Source organism: Coffea arabica, chromosome 10c (genome assembly GCF_036785885.1).
Source record: "Coffea arabica cultivar ET-39 chromosome 10c, Coffea Arabica ET-39 HiFi, whole genome shotgun sequence".
NCBI lineage: Eukaryota > Viridiplantae > Streptophyta > Magnoliopsida > Gentianales > Rubiaceae > Coffea > Coffea arabica.
Genome location: NC_092329.1, coordinates 8,732,418 through 8,753,068, shown reverse-complemented (window position 1 = coordinate 8,753,068; position 20,651 = coordinate 8,732,418). Strand labels below are relative to the sequence as shown.

At 36.0% G+C, this 20,651-nt stretch overlaps 2 protein-coding genes and 1 long non-coding RNA gene across 3 annotated transcripts; 1 reads left to right on the top strand and 2 right to left on the bottom strand.

Annotated features, from left to right (window-relative positions):
• Window positions 1-1,794: 1,794 nt before the first annotated feature.
• LOC113714675 (phosphoenolpyruvate carboxykinase (ATP) 1-like) lies at window positions 1,795-8,272 on the top strand. Its single transcript, XM_027238665.2, has 13 exons — window positions 1,795-1,930; window positions 2,088-2,382; window positions 2,761-2,939; window positions 4,158-4,311; window positions 4,413-4,497; window positions 5,657-5,757; window positions 5,987-6,285; window positions 6,443-6,616; window positions 6,717-6,782; window positions 6,953-7,131; window positions 7,279-7,448; window positions 7,571-7,739; window positions 7,838-8,272. The coding sequence occupies exons 2-13, from the start codon at window positions 2,096-2,098 to the stop codon at window positions 7,979-7,981; spliced, it is 2,007 nt and encodes a 668-aa protein (XP_027094466.2). The 5' UTR covers window positions 1,795-1,930; window positions 2,088-2,095; the 3' UTR covers window positions 7,982-8,272.
• Window positions 8,273-10,326: 2,054 nt separating this feature from the next.
• Window positions 10,327-13,877, bottom strand: LOC113714673 (ubiquitin-fold modifier-conjugating enzyme 1). Its single transcript, XM_027238662.2, has 4 exons — window positions 13,251-13,877; window positions 12,128-12,509; window positions 11,975-12,036; window positions 10,327-10,623 (listed from the first exon to the last, which is right to left on the bottom strand). Exons 2-4 carry the CDS (start codon window positions 12,458-12,460, stop codon window positions 10,494-10,496), a joined length of 525 nt encoding a protein of 174 aa, XP_027094463.1. The 5' UTR covers window positions 12,461-12,509; window positions 13,251-13,877; the 3' UTR covers window positions 10,327-10,493.
• Window positions 13,878-15,689: 1,812 nt separating this feature from the next.
• Window positions 15,690-18,886, bottom strand: LOC113714674 (uncharacterized). Its single transcript, XR_011822419.1, has 6 exons — window positions 18,728-18,886; window positions 18,307-18,381; window positions 17,439-17,493; window positions 17,175-17,262; window positions 16,592-16,647; window positions 15,690-15,880 (listed from the first exon to the last, which is right to left on the bottom strand). It is a non-coding gene; the product is annotated as an uncharacterized lncRNA (long non-coding RNA).
• Window positions 18,887-20,651: the final 1,765 nt, after the last annotated feature.

The following is a 20,651-nucleotide window of genomic DNA, read 5'->3' as shown; positions in this document are numbered from 1 at the left end:
ATATATACATGTACCGTCTTCATTTGTCGCTGCACTTATGTATTGTATTGACTAAAGCAGCTCAACCCCAAAAATGTAATGCCATGCCAAGAGTAATTTTTTATTTGGTTGACCCTCAAGATGAACGGTGAGAAGGGTTTTGGATCGGAAATTATTTGAAATAATTATTGTAGTATTTTTTGCGATGCGATATGATGTATGTGAAATTACGGTGATTGCAAATATAGAATGATGTATTAAAAAAATATATTTGTGATGTAAATAAATTATTTTCTAATAAATAATTCCTATTGCAAACACGTCCATCTATTTTTTTTTGCAGGCCTGCACCTACATGGATCGGAAGGAAGCATCAATTACTTGAGCTTTTCTCCCTAAAGCCTAAACGACCACTTCAATCCTTTATTGCAATTAAAGTTGCCTCGGATATGCAGTATAGAATTATGCATGGCCTGCTCAGTCTTGCCAAATGATCTGGGGGTCAAAGATTTGCTTCTTCATTACATTTACTAATTTAAATTGTTTTATAAAAAAGGTAGTTGATGCGTTTATATATATAAAAAAAAGTTCATACAAAAAAAAGTTCTTTTATTTGCTGTGTTTGATGCTTTTGATTGCCGTCGTTAGTGCAGATCTCTCAAAAACTAATAAAATTATACGTGTTATTCGTAAAAAAAAAAAAAAAAACAAAGGTGTGGAGATGTCATCTGCGTATCTCTAGGCAGTAATTTCTCTCTTATTTCCTCATGTTTCAACGAGTTTTTGGATAGAGTATTATTTGAAATGTTATTTAAAATAATTACTATAATACTTTTTGTTATGTGATATATGTGAGATAAAAAGGTAAATTAAAAAATGTGTTTATGATCTAAGCGAAATATTATGAAAAATAATTTAGCAATCCAAACACGCTGAACAGTAGAATGTAACTCTTATACAGTAGAATAATACTTCCGCTGTAATTCTACTCTTAAACAGTAGAATGTAACCAACACTTGGATTTTCAGCTCATATTATCCTTGCTGTACATTGTGAAAATAGACATCTATGATCGAAACCAGATTCGGCATAACAATCACTAAAATAGGCATTCTTGATCCAAACCATCATAATAAGCATAACAATTCTATGCTTGAATATGCATAAAGTGCAAGAAGGGAAGCTTTGTGGTTTTAACATTTTCGTCATCTTTTAGATTGCTAAATACTGTATACTTCCATTCTCAAAATTTTGTTAACAGAGGATAAGCCTAGATTTATAGCTTTATACTATGTTAACTATTATTGAGGGTATTCACAATAATGGATTACAATCCATTAACGGAATAAGTATAGGTTTATAACTTTATCATGTTAATTACAGCGTTTCAAATCATCTGTCTGAATTTTATCCTTATCCCGTTTGTTTTTTGAATGATAACAAGCGAGGCATTACACCGTCTATTACACGGAATGCTTTAAATGGATAATAACTACCATGTGTTAAAGTTAGGACTCAATGATCAAGGACCAGTCACTTTTGACGTCCTCACGCGGTTTTCACCGCTGTCAGGCGAAAGCAAGCCTGGTTTTCAATTTACCCGTTTCCTAAGACATCATTAGCTGTTTGCATTTAATTTGAATTTTGTACTTTCCTGGCAAGTTGATTTTTGACTATTTTTTTTTTACTTAGGAAATTCTTATCTTCAATCCTAACCTTAGTTAGGACTTAACTATGGTTAATTTTTGATCCATGCCAGCAGTAGGCAGTACCTGGGGGAGGTTCAGTGACACCTATAAATTCCGGGGCGCAATTGCCTACGTTCACACCCTTCCATCGTCAATTGTCCCCTTTCGTATCGCTAGCACTCGGATGATTAAACCCTTCCGACCCTTTTCATTATTCTTGATTCACCACTAGTTCAATTGGTTATCTACCATCTTCTTTTCTGGTTGGTATTGCTATTGAATTTTTTTTTCCCCCAGCCTTCCATGAAATGCTTAATGCATGATCACCGTTTTTTTACGCGTAATTAACTCTTGCTGGTAAAGTTAATAGATTTGAAGTATTACTACTGGATAAAAGCTGATTTGTCGATTGTATTTCAGGTGAAAAGATGGCCTCCAAAGGTAGCCAAAACGGAGAATTCAGCTTTGCAACTAGCCCAACAGTTGCCAGAGGCAGGCATGGGCTGCCAAAGATTCACACCGAGAAGAAGAAGGAAGAAGATGAGATCTGCCACGATGATAGCGCTCCTCCAGTCAAGGCTAAGACCCTGGACGAGTTGCATTCGCTCCAGAGGAAGAAATCGGCCCCTACTACCCCCATCACGGGCACTCAGGGCGCCTTTGGCGCTACCCTTTCTGAGGAAGAACGCCACAGGCAACAGCTCCAGTCAATCAGGTCTAAATATTTACTTTCCAAGAATCCCATTAGCAAAGCAAGAATCCTACCTTTTCGTTTTTTTTTTTTTCTTAATGTAAGTGGGAAGGTTCAAAACTTTGAAACTTTTCGATTTTTCCTCCGAATCACCCAATCCATTTCATTCCTTACCTTTTCGTTGTTTAAAAAATTTGGGCAGTTTTGACTCATTAAAGTATTTCTTGAAATTTGTGACAAATGTTACTAGAATTTAGCCAGGTTACCTTTCCAAGGATTACTTTAAGCTAGTACTACCAAAACGTTGTATAAATAATTCTATAAGATCTATTCAAAAATAAGAGGATTGATGGTGAACTAACATTTTGTTTTTTTTTTTTTTTTGTCTTTTGGGTGAAATAGTGCATCATTGGCATCTTTGACGAGAGAAACAGGGCCGAAGGTGGTGAGGGGAGACCCCGCCAGGAGCGGCGAGACGCCGAGGGTGGAACATGTGACCCACCACCATTACGCACCCACCTTCGCCGTCAGTGACAGTGCTCTCAAGTTCACTCACATCCTCTACAATCTCTCCCCTGCTGGTAATATACAGCCTCTGGCTCTTGCCCCTTTCCACACATCCAAGAGTTTGAATTCTTCAAAAAACAGCCGTAGTATTAGGAAAAAATAAAAAAAAAAAAGAAGAAAAGTCAAAAAAATGTAGCAGTGCAATTAGGTAAGAATTCTAATTAATTTGGACCCTTTAAAATCATGGAATAAGTTTCCAGTTATGTTCTCGATAAGGAGTTCTACGATACCTTTTGGATATCATATCGTTACGTATTAAATAACTGTATATATTTAAAAAAAAAAGATAAGATATCAGCCTTTAGATAATTTTAAATAACTGTATAAAAAATTATTTAGCATTCAGATGATTTTAAAAATTTAAACTATTTAATAATATGGTAAAAAATTATTGGATTACGATCATGAATATGATATCTAATATCTAATAGTGATGTTAGAATTTCCCGTTCTTAACTACCATATCTTTGTATTTGTATTGTTCTGTCATGGTGCAAATCATATCCAAAATTTAAAATGCTGATAGAATAGAAACGTAGCGGACATTAATTGTACTGCCGGTTTGTGGTGGAAATTTAATGCTAGTATAGTAGTACACATTTGTGGGCCTAACGTGACACGAAGGTTTTTTTTTTTTTCTTTCCATTTTTCTTTCTTGAATGTGGAGTAAGCTGTTTTTAATTGAGTTCCATCAAAATATATAATTAGTGGGTTGAATATCTTTTAGGGGTCAAATGGATATTGCCAAAAAAAAAAAAATTTTGTACTAATTACTATTATATTATGGACATGCAAAATATGTTGATCTTTGTCCTGACTTGTGACAGCTGGAAGCGTTTGTTTACTTAAATGTTTTTAATTAAAATCACGTTTTGGGATAAATGGATCAATTTGGTATCTTATTCTTATCTTATGGTTGAGATTGAGATTGAGATTTTCGATCGTTGATATATTTTTTCTAACTTAATTAATATTTTAAAGAATATTTGAAAAGCATTTCTAAGTTAAGAATGTGAAACATAAGGTTAGACCTGGTCTATGTGACTTAAATTTTGTCACACCATCTCACCAATTTTAAGAATTGAAAATGTAACAAAATTTGACTCACGTAGTCTACAAAACTAGATTTATTGTCTCTGACATCCTTTTCATCCCAACTGTCAGTGTCCAAAATTAGTCTGTGGTACTTAGTTTAATTTTTTTTTTTTTTTTTTGAAATTTCCTTAATGCAGAGCTGTATGAGCAAGCCATAAAGTATGAGAAGGGATCTTTCATAACATCGAGCGGCGCGTTGGCCACGCTTTCGGGAGCAAAAACGGGTCGATCTCCAAGAGATAAGCGCGTTGTGAAAGATGAAACAACTGAGGATGAGCTTTGGTGGGGAAAGTAAGTGCTAAGTATCTTCTTATCCCTTTTTTTTAAAAATTAATTAGCGGACTCTAATTAATGTCAACTTTTTGGAATGGCGTCACAATTATTCCAAATAGGGGCTCACCTAATATTGAAATGGACGAGCACACTTTCTTGGTCAATAGAGAAAGAGCCGTGGATTATTTGTGCTCCTTGGAGAAGGTAAATACTTTAGCACTTTAACGGTTTAACCATCCTTAAACAAACCTCTAATATGACACCATGAAGCTTCCTACTTTGTCCCTAACCTCCTTTTTTTTTTTTTATTTGCAATAATACCCTATTATAATATGAGATTAATGACTTTATCACACTACTTTTGCAATCACTTTTTTTTTTCTTATATAAATCAAATCGTTACAGTATGTTTTTCTATAAAACCTCGGAAAATAGCAATCCAAATGGGACCTTCCTATTTGCACAATTGGCCAGTAAATTGACGATGACTGTTCTTTTTGGAGTTGGGTGATTCTTAGTTTTGGTGACATGGCCTAACCATCTTTGTCATGTTGGATTGGTCTGTTGGCATACTCTGGATAGGCATGCCCAGCTATGCAGAGCTACAGACGTCTTAGTTATGCAGAGTGTGATCTTTAACTGTGTATGCCACATATTATACAATTGGTAGTGCGTGAGAGACGTAATTTCTGGGTCCCCAGAATAGCGACACGATATCTACAAGATCCCAATGATTAGTCATGTAGGAGGATACTGCTGGTCTAAAATTCTATATACAAAACCATCCACTAATATACCTTTGATACATTATTTAGCTCATACTTTTGGGAGGATATCTTGAGTGTTGGTAAATGTTAACAGATATCTTCACACAAATCACCTTTTTTTTTTTTTTCCTGTTTTTGTTGATTAAATAGTATAAGAAGCAGAAAATTTAAGACCTAATCATTTAGTAAATGAGAAAAACTTGGCCTTCTGGGTACAACCCCTAATAATTTATGCCATAATAGCATCAAGTGTCCAATGATGCGAAACTGAAATATGAACTGAATCGGCTTGTAATTTCAATCACGTCCTAGCAAGCAGGTTGTTATTTTTGGGTAATTTTTCAGCAATGATGGCTAAAGAAAGTATCTAACAAAACCAGAGCTTTGGCTATCAATTCACTGTTTTAATGATACCCTCTGCATTTGCAATAAGATTCGTTTGCTGCTGATGTTTGTCTTCACAAGAACCATAATTGCATCTTCTGCAGGATTTGTTCTATGGTGATGTCCATATGTATAACGCAACTTTGCCATACAGTGTGTTTTCGTGATGGTTTACATAAAACACTTGATAATATCCTACATATGCTTTTCAGGTTTATGTGAATGATCAATTTCTCAATTGGGATCCTAACCACCGCATCAAAGTTAGGATTGTTTCTGCCAGAGCCTACCACTCATTGTTCATGCACAATATGTAAGTTACCATTCCAGAACACTGAACATTTTGTTCTACTGCATTCAAGTTTGTCAGGATGATTATTACAATGCACTGTGATATGTGTGTATAACAACTGGAAAGAAAGCATTTTTGGTGAAAGAGAAAGTCTTGTTTTGCAAAAGGTTTAATTGAATTGAGGAAATATGTGGAGCCGCAGAAAGTGAATAATAAGCTTAGTACATAAATTTACCTGGGTGGGTGGCAGGTGCATCCGACCCACTCCTGAAGAGCTGGAGAACTTTGGTACTCCGGACTTCACAATATACAATGCCGGGCAATTCCCATGTAACCGTTACACACACTATATGACTTCCTCCACTAGCATAGACATGAATCTTGATAGGAGGGAAATGGTCATCCTCGGCACTCAATATGCTGGGGAAATGAAGAAAGGTTTATTCAGCTTAATGCACTATCTCATGCCTAAGCGCGGGATCCTCTCCCTACACTCTGGCTGCAATATCGGAAAAGGCGGAGATGTTGCCCTTTTCTTTGGATTGTCAGGTATAACGAATGGGGATGATGACTTCTTGCAGGGAGCCACCATGTGTCCTTTGATATATGCTGCTCTTGATCTTTGTCTTCGCGTCTTCTTCTAGTCTCAGATTCTTTTTATCTGCCCTAACGCTATTTGCTTTCTCTCATCTGTTGCATGTATCAGGCACTGGAAAGACAACATTGTCTACGGACCACAATAGATACTTGATTGGAGATGATGAGCATTGCTGGAGCGAGAATGGCGTGTCAAATATTGAGGGTGGTTGCTATGCCAAGTGCATTGACTTGTCGAGGGAAAAGGAGCCTGATATCTGGAATGCCATAAAGTTTGGCACTGGTATTTATCTCAGTCTCACAGTAACGAATCTTTTGTCTTTCCAAGTCATCATGCAGGAAATATTAAGACTCTCTTTCTGTTTCCTTTGAATGCTTTGCAGTGCTGGAAAATGTTGTTTTTGATGAGCACTATCGAGAGGTGGATTACACGGATAAATCTGTTACAGGTGACAAAAGAGTACCTCAAGCTGAGAATAAGTTGCATAACCTTCAATCTATCTAGTGGAAAATAACCTTATTAACCGAAAATAACTCCATTTAATTGTATTTGAATTTGATGAAAAAAAAAAATTGGATTTGATTCCAAGTTCTAACCTTGCAACTACTGTGACTGCAGAAAACACTCGGGCAGCTTATCCAATAGAATACATCCCCAACGCAAAGATACCCTGTGTTGGCCCTCATCCCAAGAATGTCATCCTTCTGGCCTGCGATGCCTTTGGTGTACTCCCCCCTGTCAGCAAATTGAACTTAGCCCAGACCATGTACCATTTTATCAGTGGCTACACAGCTCTGGTGTGTATTCACTGAAGCTACGAACTCTTTCTTATTGAAGTCTCTTACAGCTAGATAAAATTATTGCAACATTTAAGGCAGGACAGTCTGAGCATCCTCTTTAGATGGTAAAAGTCCTGATTTATCTCCTGTGCAATTACTGAACAGGTAGCAGGAACAGAGGATGGTATAAAGGAGCCTACTGCAACATTTTCAGCATGCTTTGGTGCAGCATTTATAATGCTTCACCCAACCAAGTATGCAGCAATGTTGGCTGAGAAAATGAAAAAGCATGGAGCAACTGGATGGCTTGTAAACACTGGCTGGTCAGGTGGAAGGTAAAACCATGCAGCCCCTAACATATATGTCTCAGCTCCATGAGTGATGTATACATATCAGCTACACGAGTGACTATAGATCAGCAAATCTGATGATTGGAAAACCTTCTCTCTATCTGCAGCTATGGATCCGGGAGTCGTATAAAATTAGCCTATACCAGAAAAATAATTGATGCCATACACTCTGGAACCCTTTTGAAAGCAAATTACACCACGGCGGAGGTGTTTGGGTTGGAGATCCCTACTGAAATTGAAGGGGTCCCTTCAGAAATCCTAAATCCTGAGAACACAGTAAGTTGACGTAAATTTGACATTTTCCCCTCCAGTAATTGATCACTTCCCTGCTGCAAGTACTAGTTGTATTAACCTTATTCTTTGTTGAATTGCAGTGGTCTGACAAGAAGGCCTACAAGGATGCTCTCCTGAAATTGGGCGGCCTGTTCAAGAAAAATTTCGAGGTATTCGCAAACTACAAGATCGGAGCGGACAGCAAGCTGATGGAGGAGATTGTTGCAGCTGGTCCAAATTTCTAATTTGGAAAAACTGCCTTGCTCGATGGTTGGTGGAATAATAGAGCATTGTGTTTAGGACGGTCTGTTTCGGTGATTATATCACATATCTGTGTAACTGATTAGAGAACTCCGCGTCATTACCAACCATCCTGCTTTTATTCCTGCTAGTGAATCTATCAAGCTGCAACTGAGGCAGCTTCAAACTCGAAACATTATCAGCTTGTTCTGTGATGTAATTCATCCATATATTGATGATGACGAAAAATTTTACTCCATTAAACAAGATTACAAGCCCTCAAGTTTTCTTGAGAATAGAGTCTCCGGAGCTGTGAAGCCATAATCAAAAGGAACTTGGCTTTGCACTTGCAGGCCCTTGAGCCAAGTATCCTTGGATTCGTAAAGACAACACACGAAGTATGTCTTTCCCTGCATCATTCCAAAACCCCATTGAAATTAACTATGAATAGATGCCAATGACGTCTACTCATAGAGTTGCAAACCACTGCCCAAGTTATGTATATATTTTTTCGAAACAAAAAAAAAGTCATAATTAATCTGTGCCGGTGGTGGCACTTCGCGCAAAGTGGCAAAATCTTTGAATTTGCGGTGTCACCCTAGGTAGACTTCCACTAAAAATAACTAAAAGAATTAAAAAAAAAACCCAGTTTAAATTCAACTAATTAATCGTTAAGTTCACAACAGTGAACACTGAACTCAGCACAATCTCAATTAAAGATCTTCAAATGTTCAACAGGAACTTATTTGAAGCGAACGATATTTCGTGGCCTGTAATTTAGCGTACTTATCGTTACTGTTCTCACCCAATCAATTCATAGTACCTATCAAGCAGACGAACAAAGATTACGTACCAAAATCTTCCTTGGCCTATATTAATTATCCCCCCACTCAACCTATAATAAGCTGGAGAAATTGATCCCGTCAAAAGAATCTTTAAGGACAGCTACAATACAACTAGTATAATGTGAAAAGCTGATCAGCAATGGAAAACTCCTAAAAATGGCAATTCAAACGGTGGTGGGAGCACTGGACATCACAAACAAATACTCAAATTGAACGCGGCAACCTGCTGCGCATTGCAGGAGGCAGCAACTGCGACGTATATTAACATGACAAAGGACTCATGAGTTGAGAGGCTGAACTTCTACCAATTTGCTAGGAATTGTACATTAAACCTGCTCTTTTCACATTGAAACGTGCTCAGGAAAAGATGGTTTCAGCCACGGAAAACTTCCTTTTTTTTTTTTTTTTAAGTGATAGGTTTCAAGACCTCCTACTTACAATCCCTTCTACTGAGTCAATCTAGAAACGAAAATTCCTAATCCGGTAATCTAAAATAACCAGCATCATTGTTGTATGCAAAGTATCAGTTCAGCAACACTTTTACCACCACTTGACTCAAATATTCTGTGATCTTATCAGGCTTAAATTAGAAGCATCGGCAGGAAACATACTCTGTTAATAAAATCAACTTTTTGGCTGATTGTCTACCCTTTTAAATTGTTGATTAGGGCATAGCATACGGCCATGCAATCAACATATTCTTTGCTAGTTTCTTCAAAGACTTGACAGGAATCCCTTCACCGGCTTTAATAGTGCAGGTAAGCTAAAATATTCGACTTTTAAAAGGGTCCCACTCTCAATGACTGTAAGACAAATCTAAAAGAAAAGACTTGCTCAATTAAGATCAAACAGCTAAGACGAGTTGCGGACACAAAGTTTAATGGCACTAAAGCATTCAGCTAGACTAGGGGAGGTTCAGCTTTAGGTTCACAAAGCTAGGAAACAGAGTGGATTAAGTAAGCTCATAAAAGGAACTTGACAATTACTTTTAGCATTTATATCAAACAGATCACAGCTTTACTGGTAATCAGCAGATATCACAAGAAGCTGTCTTCATATTCATAATGATAAATATCAATAAAATACGACCTGACTCTAGCTGTTCTGTCGATCCTTTCCTCCCTTAACTCCTTAAACAGTAGTACCCCTAGAGAAACAATTCCTGATTGTAGTTTCTAGTAATTACCTTGATGGCTCACCCAAATAATTTGATCACCATAGCACAGAAAGATGAAATACATTCCGCAGTTTACAAACAACTATTCGAACATCACAAATTTACAATTTGCAGGAAATGTTTAGTGAATGAAAATGTTTTTTTTTTTTTTTAGTGTAAGCGGGAGGACTTGAACCCAAGACCTCTTGCTTACACTCCCCCCCCCCCCGTACCACCCAACCCAACCCTCCCCCCCTAGTGAATGAAAATGTAAAAGTAAGTTAAAGAAACTTCAAAAAGAGAACAACGATTGATGTTACCAAAAATATATTTAAAAAAAAAACACAGATGAAGCCTCTCAAACCAGTCTGTTAGCATATATGATTGACTTGTACATCTCCAAAGACTCCTCATCAACAATCTCAATACAGCATGGCATTTATTTAATTAGGCCAAGCTGAGAGCTCCAAAACTTGTATAGCGAGTCTATCTCATCTAGGATACAATTTTAAGTAATTAAACCTCACTGGAAGAGGCTGCATCATCTTTGTGTTTAATCATGCCGGAATCCACAAGTATAGGAATCTCTGCTGCAAGCCATGGTGCAAGGCCCAAACACAGTGCATGAGCTATTCCGAACCTAGGACTGCAAGAACATCACACGTGTAAGAACAAGTGTAACTTGATCAAATCCACTAAAATCACAAAAAAAATACCATACCAAGAAAGGGGAGGAGAAAATACAAAAACAAAAAGACCTATGGTGACATCATCTATGAAAGCACAATTAAATTAAGATTAAAAACCTAAATTCAGATTTTAAAAGTTGCCAACAACACTCAAAAAGAGTGGGACTCTCCCACTACCTTCATTGCAGCATCATACATGAATGAAGCAAGGATAATCACACTATGGCATATCTAAAGCTTTACGTATTTCTCCCTGCAGTCATCTTACCCAACATATGCAAATATAATCAATAACTTTGCATTAAATAATGAAACAATGCACTCGTTTACTTCACAAGGAACCACATTTCTCATGCTTACTACCTTACAAAGTCAACCATGCTAAAAACTGCTCTTTTAACCTCCATTTTAGTCACCAGGCGAGTCAGTACCCTTATTCTTCCCTCCTCAATAATCTGGAATCCACCATCCAGCTTATCACCTCCTCCAGAGTCCATCCCTTAACCCAAGCCCACAGCCCAAGCCAAAGCACAAGAAGCCTACCCATCATCAAAGCAAACCCGAGCCATGCCAGATAAGAAGGATCTCATTGTCATGGAAGCCCTTTACTTACTCCTCAATATAGTCTATGAGCACGCTTTTCTGACCAACTCTCATGACTTTAGGAGGGGGCCCCCTAAGCTAGCTCTCGCCTTCTTCAGGATTTGCCCCTAAATTCCAACAACTAGTATAGTAGATTACCGAGACCACTGTCACTCCAGACCTTTGTACGCCCATACTTAATGGAGTGAGAATAGCTGTAAATGGTCAGAAGTTAAAGCAAAAGAACTGGAAAGCTTATTGATTTCTAACTGGTTTTTTGACATTGGACACTATCCATGGATACCAAAGATTTTTTCAGAGAACCAGCAAATATAACCCAAAATCAACACTGCTACACTGCTAATCCGACCTACTAAACAACTCCCTGCAAAACCACAGTTTGCCATTTTATCTCCAGTAACCATACAGCATACTACTTCAATTCCTTAGAACCAACGTCTATCCTAATTACCCCCATAGAAAGCACAAGAAAAACACATATACAATCCAAAATTAACGCAATCGCATCTGTAATCAATCAAAACCACTAGTCAACTTCCTGAGAAACTATTTTTCTAATATTTAACTCCCCAAAAAATACAAATGCAGCAGACAAATTCCATAAATTACCCAAAATTAAAAAAAACTTGGACCAAACTTCACTAATGAAACAACGAAAATTGATATAAACATTCAAATCAAAACCAATAAAAACGAAAGACGTACCAATTCTTTGCCCATAGCGGTTTGAAATGCACTGTCAAGCAAATCTTCCCACCTCTATACATCTTCATAAATCAAAAAAGAGAAAAATCATCAAAACCAATCAAATTAATTTTAAAAAATCAGAACTTTACTTTAAAAACTCAGTCCAATTACCTTGTGAGTTTTGCCATCCAATTGAGGCAGCTCAAGTTCGGGAGCTGTAGCTGGATAAGTTACCGGGATATCGAACTGGAGGTCGAATTCATACTTGAGGAGGTTGTGAACGTACCAACACTTGCCGGTCCACCGGGTCCCTTCCGGGTTAGCAGCGGAGATCCGAAACCAATCGTTATCATTGGACTTATTCATCGAGGTATAAGCTATCAGCGCCTTGTACTCCTCCTTCAGCCGCTGCGTCCACGCCGCCCCGTCACGTGGACCCGCTTTTGTGGTCAGTAATGGGATCTGGGTTAGCGTTGATTTCGTCGTCTGATCCCACCCCTCCATGATTTTGATTGAAGGGACGATTCTCCCCAAATGCGATAAACCCAACAACCTTGCAAGAGAATTCCGAGTTTATATAGTAACTAGCAGAAGAACACCGTGCTTGCGCACGGTGAACAATTTAAGTGATGCCCACAATGAGTTGATATTCATGTAATTTATGGATTTTTTTGTTTTGTATAATCAAGGGTGCAAACGAGCCGAGCCGAGTCAAACATTGAACTTATCGAGTCAGGCTCGATTACTGTACACTCGAGCTCGACTCGAATAAGTAAGAAGTTGGCTCAAGTTCGACTCGATAAGGCTCGATTTACTCAACTCGACAAGAGCTCGAATTGGCTTGAAAATTCTAACAGGACAAGCTAAAAATTACCCCAGAATTAGAAAATAAAAAGTGAACAATCAAAAACTACAAACCAAAAGTATTTCAATCAAACAGAAGGTATATTCCATGAAAATGTATGTAAGAAGTTAAGAAAAGAAACCCAATATTCTTACCAATCTTCAAAAAACAGTCCCTAATAATAATAACAGATCCAAATTCAAAAAAAAATAAGGAGAAAAAAGTACATTGACAGAAAGCCTTCTTCCAATCAATAATCAGTACAATCTTAATTCACCGATCATGATATAGAAAACAATTCAATACATGCGAAAGTCCAAATAAATTCTAAATAAATTGAGAGAAATTGGGGACGGAAATGGGAAAGAAGAGGCGATCTAATTCTAACGAAAGCTCTGTCGCCATTAACAGGAAAGAGGAAATTAATAAGGGAAGAAGAGAAAGCGCAACCTGTTCGCTTTGCCTGTTCGCGAGGCCCTCCACCAATAGAGCTGATGAAATGGGCGTTGGAGAGAGCGGCAGTGGTGGGAGTCGGAGATTGTTCGCTTTGCCTACCGTAGCTTCTAACTGGGAGTCGGAGAGAAATGGCGGCAGTGGTGGTGGCAGAAGTGGCCAACAAACTGCGAGTCGGAGAGAAAGGGCTCTTCAATTGAAGGCCGGCAGTGGTGGTGGCAGAAGTGGCTTGAGCCTTGAAGACAGTGGTAGCAGCGGCTAGGGCTTGCTTTTGATTTGGGGAAAGAAGAATGCGGACAGCAGAACAGCCGAGTGGGAAGAAGGAGATGTGTTTGTGATTAGCTAGTTTGGGAGTTCAGATTTCAAAGGAATAGAAAAGAAAGGAAGGGAAAGGTGAACTTTTCACGTTTGGAAGATTTTAGTGAGACGGAAAAGAAAAGAAACGAACGGATCTTGAAGAGAAGCTAAGCGCTGCTACAGTGCAAAAATTTTCTGACCAAAACGGGCGGAAAGCGAAGGAAAACTGATGGAAGCTTACAAATTTTTTTTTTATCCTTTCTTTTCTCACATAACTTATCATTTCTCTTCTTTTCTTTTCTATCCTCAACTCACAAACTAGCTTCCACTGTCTTGGTCCTCGGAGAAATTGTTATCTAGTTTCTAATTCAGTAATTAGTTATATAAGTAGAGATATTTATGTAATTTCCTATGGCTCGCAAGCCACTCGAGCTTTCGTACACATGACTCGAACTCCACTCGTGTTATAAACGCGCCGCTGGAGCTCGACTCGAACGTTGACCGAGTGGCTCGGGAGCAGATCGATTCGTTTCCACTCCTATGTATAATGAATGCAATTAAGGTGGTATAATTATTAAATATATAATAAATAGGGTTTCAAATTTTTAGGGCTAATACATGGAACTACGGCGGTATAGTACTATAGTGTCATAATAAAAAAGAGTGAATGGCATAGTAATGGATAAGAAGGAGTTTCATTAAAAAGGATGCAAATTTCATCTGTGTGGATATTATTTTTTGGATAGAGATACTTTTTAAATCATTTGTTGAAATGAGGTATAAAAATTGGATTAGTTATTTTGTAATATATATTTGGATTTACTAATATGCGTATTTGGTTATGCACATATGTATATTGTGTGGGTCAGAATAATTGGATATTTGATTTATATTTAATTTCTAAATTTTGTTTGAAAGAACTATAAGTCTATAAGGGAAGGACTAAATTTACACCCTTATATACTAAATCCACATTCTATCGGCTTATTATATAAAGACTTTTTAAAGTATTTAATTAGTTGTTCACATAACAGAAAGAAGAATAGTATTATGTTTTCTTGCATCAGGATACTCAGTTCATACTGCCGCATCAATAGCTACTAATTAGTAACTACTTAAAAAGAAAAAGAAAACTTTGGGTAAAAAAAGAGAATAAAAGAAGGGGAAAAAAAGGGAAAGAATACTCTATTATAATAATAACATTATTATAAAAAAGCAACAACCTTGTAAAAAAAGAAAATACTGTAGTTTAAAAAAAAAAGAAATCGGCAAGTGTTTTTCTTTCCCTAGAAATACTTAATTTCTACAGCGTTATTTTTCATTAATTAGCTACTAATAAAGAAAAAGGGAAGAAACAACGTAACAACACAATTTTATATTCTACTATAATAATAGTATTATTATTGTTGAAAAAAAAAAAGCAACTTTGGGAAAATTACTGTAAGTGAAAAAATGTCGTTAGTATAAAACAATGTAAGCATGGGGTTTGAATTTAGGAAACTTAATTCCTGCAGCCTTATCAATAACTACTAATTAATAACAATTTATTAAACACAACAGCACTATTCCATAATCTACTATAGTAATATTATTATTAGTATAAAGAAACTGAAACCCTAGGAAAATAACAAAATTTGTAAGTAAAAAAAAGAAAAAAATTGGCATTGGATTCGACGTAGTTAGCTAATTTATGTGACATTATCAGCAAGTATTAAAAATAATAATAACCACTTAACAATGTGATGGAAAGAAAACACCAAATATTGTTAGTACCAAAAAAAATAAAAAGTAAGCATGGCATTTGAATTCTGGAGAGTTAATTCCAGCAGCCTTATCAATAACTACTAATTAATAACTATTTCATATCATAATACTTGCTTTCATATCATCATAGTTACTATTTCTGAATTAACATCAATTTGAGTAACAATTGTTCTTTAACCGAGCGAATTTGAAAAATTGAAGCAGCTCAGGTTTTGTTAACCGCCTGTACCAGTGTGGATTTATCACCATCTTTGGTGCTTCTCTTTGTGCACCCTTCCACTGTCATGCTTGAAGGCTGGAAACAAAGGAAAAATGGAGACTTTATTTTAGGCAGGGATTCTCTTTAAGAATTGAGAAAATAAAAGACCCACAAAAGAAAGACAACTATAAATCACACTTAGCAACTATAATCTTCTCCATGTCACAATACAAGAGATTGAAAATTCCTGGTAAGTTCTAATATTTTGCCAACTTCATAAAAATCATAAAAGGCTTGCTGCCTGGAGAAAGGTCCTGTTTATCAAGTGATGCTAAAGCCAGCCAAAATCCTTTCAATTCAAAGAACTCTGAAACAACATTAAAAAAATAAAATTAAAAAAAATTCCAGGTTTAGAAACATTATCAGCTGACCAGCTCAGTTAGATTATAACAAACGGTTTGAATAGATTCATTAGGCATCTCAAAAAACTGATGGAATTTCAAAAAAAGGTTCAACGGTCAAAAGGGTAAGATGCATCCATTAATCAACCTAAAAGGTACAATAATACAATCCCATAATTTACTGCAAAAATAAATGTTAGAGCTCTCTTGGAGCACCTGAGAGTGACAAATATAAGCAAAAGGCAATATTATGTTATCTTCAGAAAATGACATCAAAAGTAATCTCCATCATAAATGTTCCCCAGCATAGAAGTAGACTATTCTTGGATGAGTTATGCTATAATATACAGGTAAGACACAAGATGCAAGTATCTTAGGGAAGGAATTCCATTGACTTCTCAAGCATGCTACTCTTACTTATAGCAATCTGGTAATGCAAATATAGCTATTTTATTAGTTCCATTTTTCTATACGGTTAGACAGAATCAATAATCAGAGACTCATGGCACTTAAAAAAGGAGTTGCAAACATATTTTTTTAAGCTTGCACAGATTTTGTTTAATCAATCGCAAATTGCCAATGGCTTAAATGGATGTTCAAACATCTAGGCATTAACGCAAGGCAAATATTAAAACACTAAATAAGTAGATCATTTACCATGAATTAATTCCCGTTACCTGCCTATAACAACTCTAACAATTTTAGTCCATCCATTGCCAAGTATATTCCACGCCTGCATACGATTTCTAAATTTCAGATTATCCCATCCAATAAGAAAAAATTTGACCATCCAAATTGAAACAATCAGATCAGTAAAATTTAGCGAAAATTGACATAGGGTTGAAAGCAATTGGTTAGCTTGTACAGTTCAGATTCATGAAATATATAACTAAGAAGTTTTACCAAGAGATTTATTGCATTTTGTACTACTAAACTGTACTATGAAAGCCAGCCAAAAGGTACGAAGAAGGGAAGAAAAAAGCTCCATTGACAATAAAAAAAACCTCTTGAATAGCAGGAAAGAAGAGAAGAAAAGCCATTTTGGTGGTGAACTAACTTTAATATAATTTATATTATATCCTCAAAATGTCATCCTATCAGATACACAAGCCAATCCCCTCAGAACAAAATTAGCAAAATTTTAATGAAAAACTTGTACTCTAGCAAAAGAAAAATGAAAAGGCAAAATTTATGCAAAGACATGAGGAAAAGGCACTTAGAAACAATAATCTAAAATAATGGAAATCCTTGATGACTTACAATGCTTTTGGTCATTTGTGGCTGGAAACCCAGCAACTAAATACACACAGAACTATCAAAAACAGATCCAACATTTGATGGCATAGAGCTGCAAAGCAAATAAAGAAATCAGGCATTCTCCTTAATGAATGGAAAAGGAAGCTCATGAAAGAGCATTCAAGTAATGAATAACCAGGAAAATCACAATCAAAACTTGGTTAAAAAATATTAAAAATCACAGTGCATTAAAGTAAACTTTTTATTAGTGAATGAAATAAAATATACCATATCTTAGAGTATTGCAGCAATGTTGAAGAGGAAAAAGCCCAACTTTCTCCACCTGCAATCACAAAAAAAAAGTAAATTTTAGATGAGTAAAAAGGGAAGAAAACAATGAAGAGAAAATCAAATGTACCAAAAAAAAAGTTCACAATGCATAAGCAGCGACTTTTAAACTATCGATAGATGATAACGATCATGATGTCTGCAAAACACGACACAGAAACTATTAGACACCCAATTTCCAAATTGAAAGTATCTAGGTTCTTAACCTTCCCCATTGGAGAAATTTATCAAATAACACAATCATCCACAATGTTAAAACAATTAGGCAGATAAAATATTGAGAAATTTATCCGAATAATAAAAAATAATTGCACAGCATAAACATAGTGAGGCAAAAAAAAGATTAAACAGATTACACCAATTACTCCAACATCGTAACTCATTAGATTCAGTTCCACTGCCAGCTTAACATAAACTTTCACATTATCAACTAAATTTCAGAAACATTCAATTGAACTTGCTCCAATCAATAAAGTGAAAAATTCATGCTTTTAAATTTTCAATTGTCCTATTTCCCGTAACTACTACATCCAACCATCCAACCTAAGCAAAAATTTTCAGCTTTCAACACCCAATTTGATGACATCAACAATTAGTAATATAGGAAACGTCTCTTTACAGTTATTGTAGAAATAGCTATGGAATTTGATTAAAACTTAAATCATAAAGAGGGAAAATGGGATAAGTAAGAGGCGTAGTAGTAAAAGTAAAGATTAAAAAACCCCAAGTTTTGGAGTTTCAAAAAAAAAGGGGACAGATCAAGGGCAAAAAAAAAAAAATAGCACTGATATAAAAGACAAAGTATTACCTCTTCATGTGCTAATTCCACTGTCAAAGTTTATGAGCAGGAAGGCAGAAACACCCAAATGGATTTTGTGGTTCACTGGCATATCATTAATATAACACATCATAAAAAATGAAAGATAAATTAATAACACGGATTTCTTTTTACTTCTAGCCAAAACAAACGGAAAACATTAGACACAAAAAAATAATAGAAACAAAATAAGGGTTTTCTAACAAAAATAAAAGAGAAATATTCAATAACAATAAAACGGAACAAAATAAGAAAATTTGAACAAAAACAACCATGTAACAGTTAGAAACTTGTGAATGGGAAACAGGAGATGAATCTGAGGAAGAAGAGTACAATGGAGAACAGAGGTCTTCTAGAAGTGCAAAAAAATAAAAAAAAATTTAACGCAAATCTGCAAAGAAAAAAAGATTACCTTATTAGTCTTGTTGCCTGAGGAAGAGGAAGATGACAAAGGAAAAGAAAAAGAGAGAGAATGACGAAAAAAAGGAAGAAATGAAAAGAGAACCAGAAGAGACTGAGGGGGAAGAGAGAGATAAAAGCACATGGTTTCTAGCACACGTTTTCTAGCACAGGGTTTCAGGTAGTTTGGAAAATAAAAGGGAACAAAACCGGCACAAGAATTCCAGGACCAACAAGTCAACAACCACGGTGCACGTGATTTCCACGTGAAGAACGACGAAAGACCAACAACAAATTCCACCACCCATTCTCACTTTATATATAAGTTCTTTATAGTCCAATACTACAAAGTTAATAATTAGCGTTAATTATAAGCAATGAATCGCCTCTTCTTTTGGGGGAGCGGGGAATTTTTATCTTTTTGGGCAAGTTTAATATGAGAGGAAAGGAAGAGGAGAAAAGAATTTACTTAGCAACTAGCATGTTGTTGATCGCCGATGACTGATGCTGGCTTCCACTTTTGCCTCTATTGACTCTTCGAGATGGATGATGGCGCGGTTTTTATACTACTGAGGAGTGACGAACTATGAAGGCGTAGTTTTGCCTAGTGTTATTAGAACCCGCCTTTGAATTACCCGCTATTACGCCTAGCTTGGGAATCTAAAATAAAGGGTAAAAAACAAAAAAACCCCATGTGTTAAACTTAATACACAGAAAAATCCCCCATGGTTTCAAAATATACAACACGACCCTCACGCTTTGAACTAATTGTAAAGGTGACGGAATCCGTTAAACTTAACGGAAATGAACGAATTGACCAAAATGCCCTAATATAATTAAGCAAAAGACGACTCAAAAAAATCATTTGTTTTATTCTCTAAATAGAGAGAATTGAGGGTTAAGGGGTAGAATAGGTATATTTGATAAAAATTAGGTATAAATTTTTTTTTAGATTTCAATAAGTCATTTCCGTTAAGTTTAACGGATTCCGTTATCTTTACAATTTAGTTCAAAGCATGAGGTGTCGTATTGTATATTTTAAAACCATATGGGGCTTTTCTTTGTATTAGACTTACTATATGGGGTTTTTTTTTGTTTTTTACCCTAAAATAAATAACAATAGAAAAGGAATAGAAGATTTTTTTTTTTTACCAATCTAGAAAAGTCAACCGAAATTCCAACATGTAGCCTTCTGTAAGGAAATTACTCATCCATTAATTTATAAGAAAAACTCCTATTTACAATCTAAATAACTATACGTCAACTTCAATATAAATAAATGAATAGCTTCATCTAATTACTGTATAACCCAAAGTGGGAAGCTATAATTCCATTCAACATTGTGTCTTAATCTAACTACAAATCTAGTTATTTCTATTTTACTTTCATCCTGTATACAAAAAATAGAAGCAAAACAGGAAAAAAAAGAAGGAAAAAGAGGAAATGGAAGGTGGTTTTATTTTTATGAGAAGAGGATTTTTTTTTCAAGGAAGAGAAGAGATTTCTTTTTTCCGAACACCATAAATTTTATTTTACACCTATTCCTACTCTACACTAAGGGAGAGGGGTAGATTCAAGGGGGTCAATAGGAAATTCAGAGGGGATGGAATCGCCACCGGATCAGCCTTTTGCACCCATTGGTGAAATTTTCAAAAAATCTTGGAGAAGAATGTAGCCATTTCTTAGACAAGAATGAGTGGATCCAAGGGGATGAATAGGAAATTCAGAAATGACTGAATCGTCACCAGACCAAACCAGATGGGTGTTTTTTACACCCGTTGATGAAATTTGCAGGAAATCTTGAACAAGAATGCAGCCCCGCTACCAGACTGGATTGGTACCTTTTGCACCCGTTGATGAAATTTTGAGGAAATTTTGGACAAGAATACAAACCAAGGAATTCGATCTGTTGACTTACACTCAAGGAGAGTCTGAGT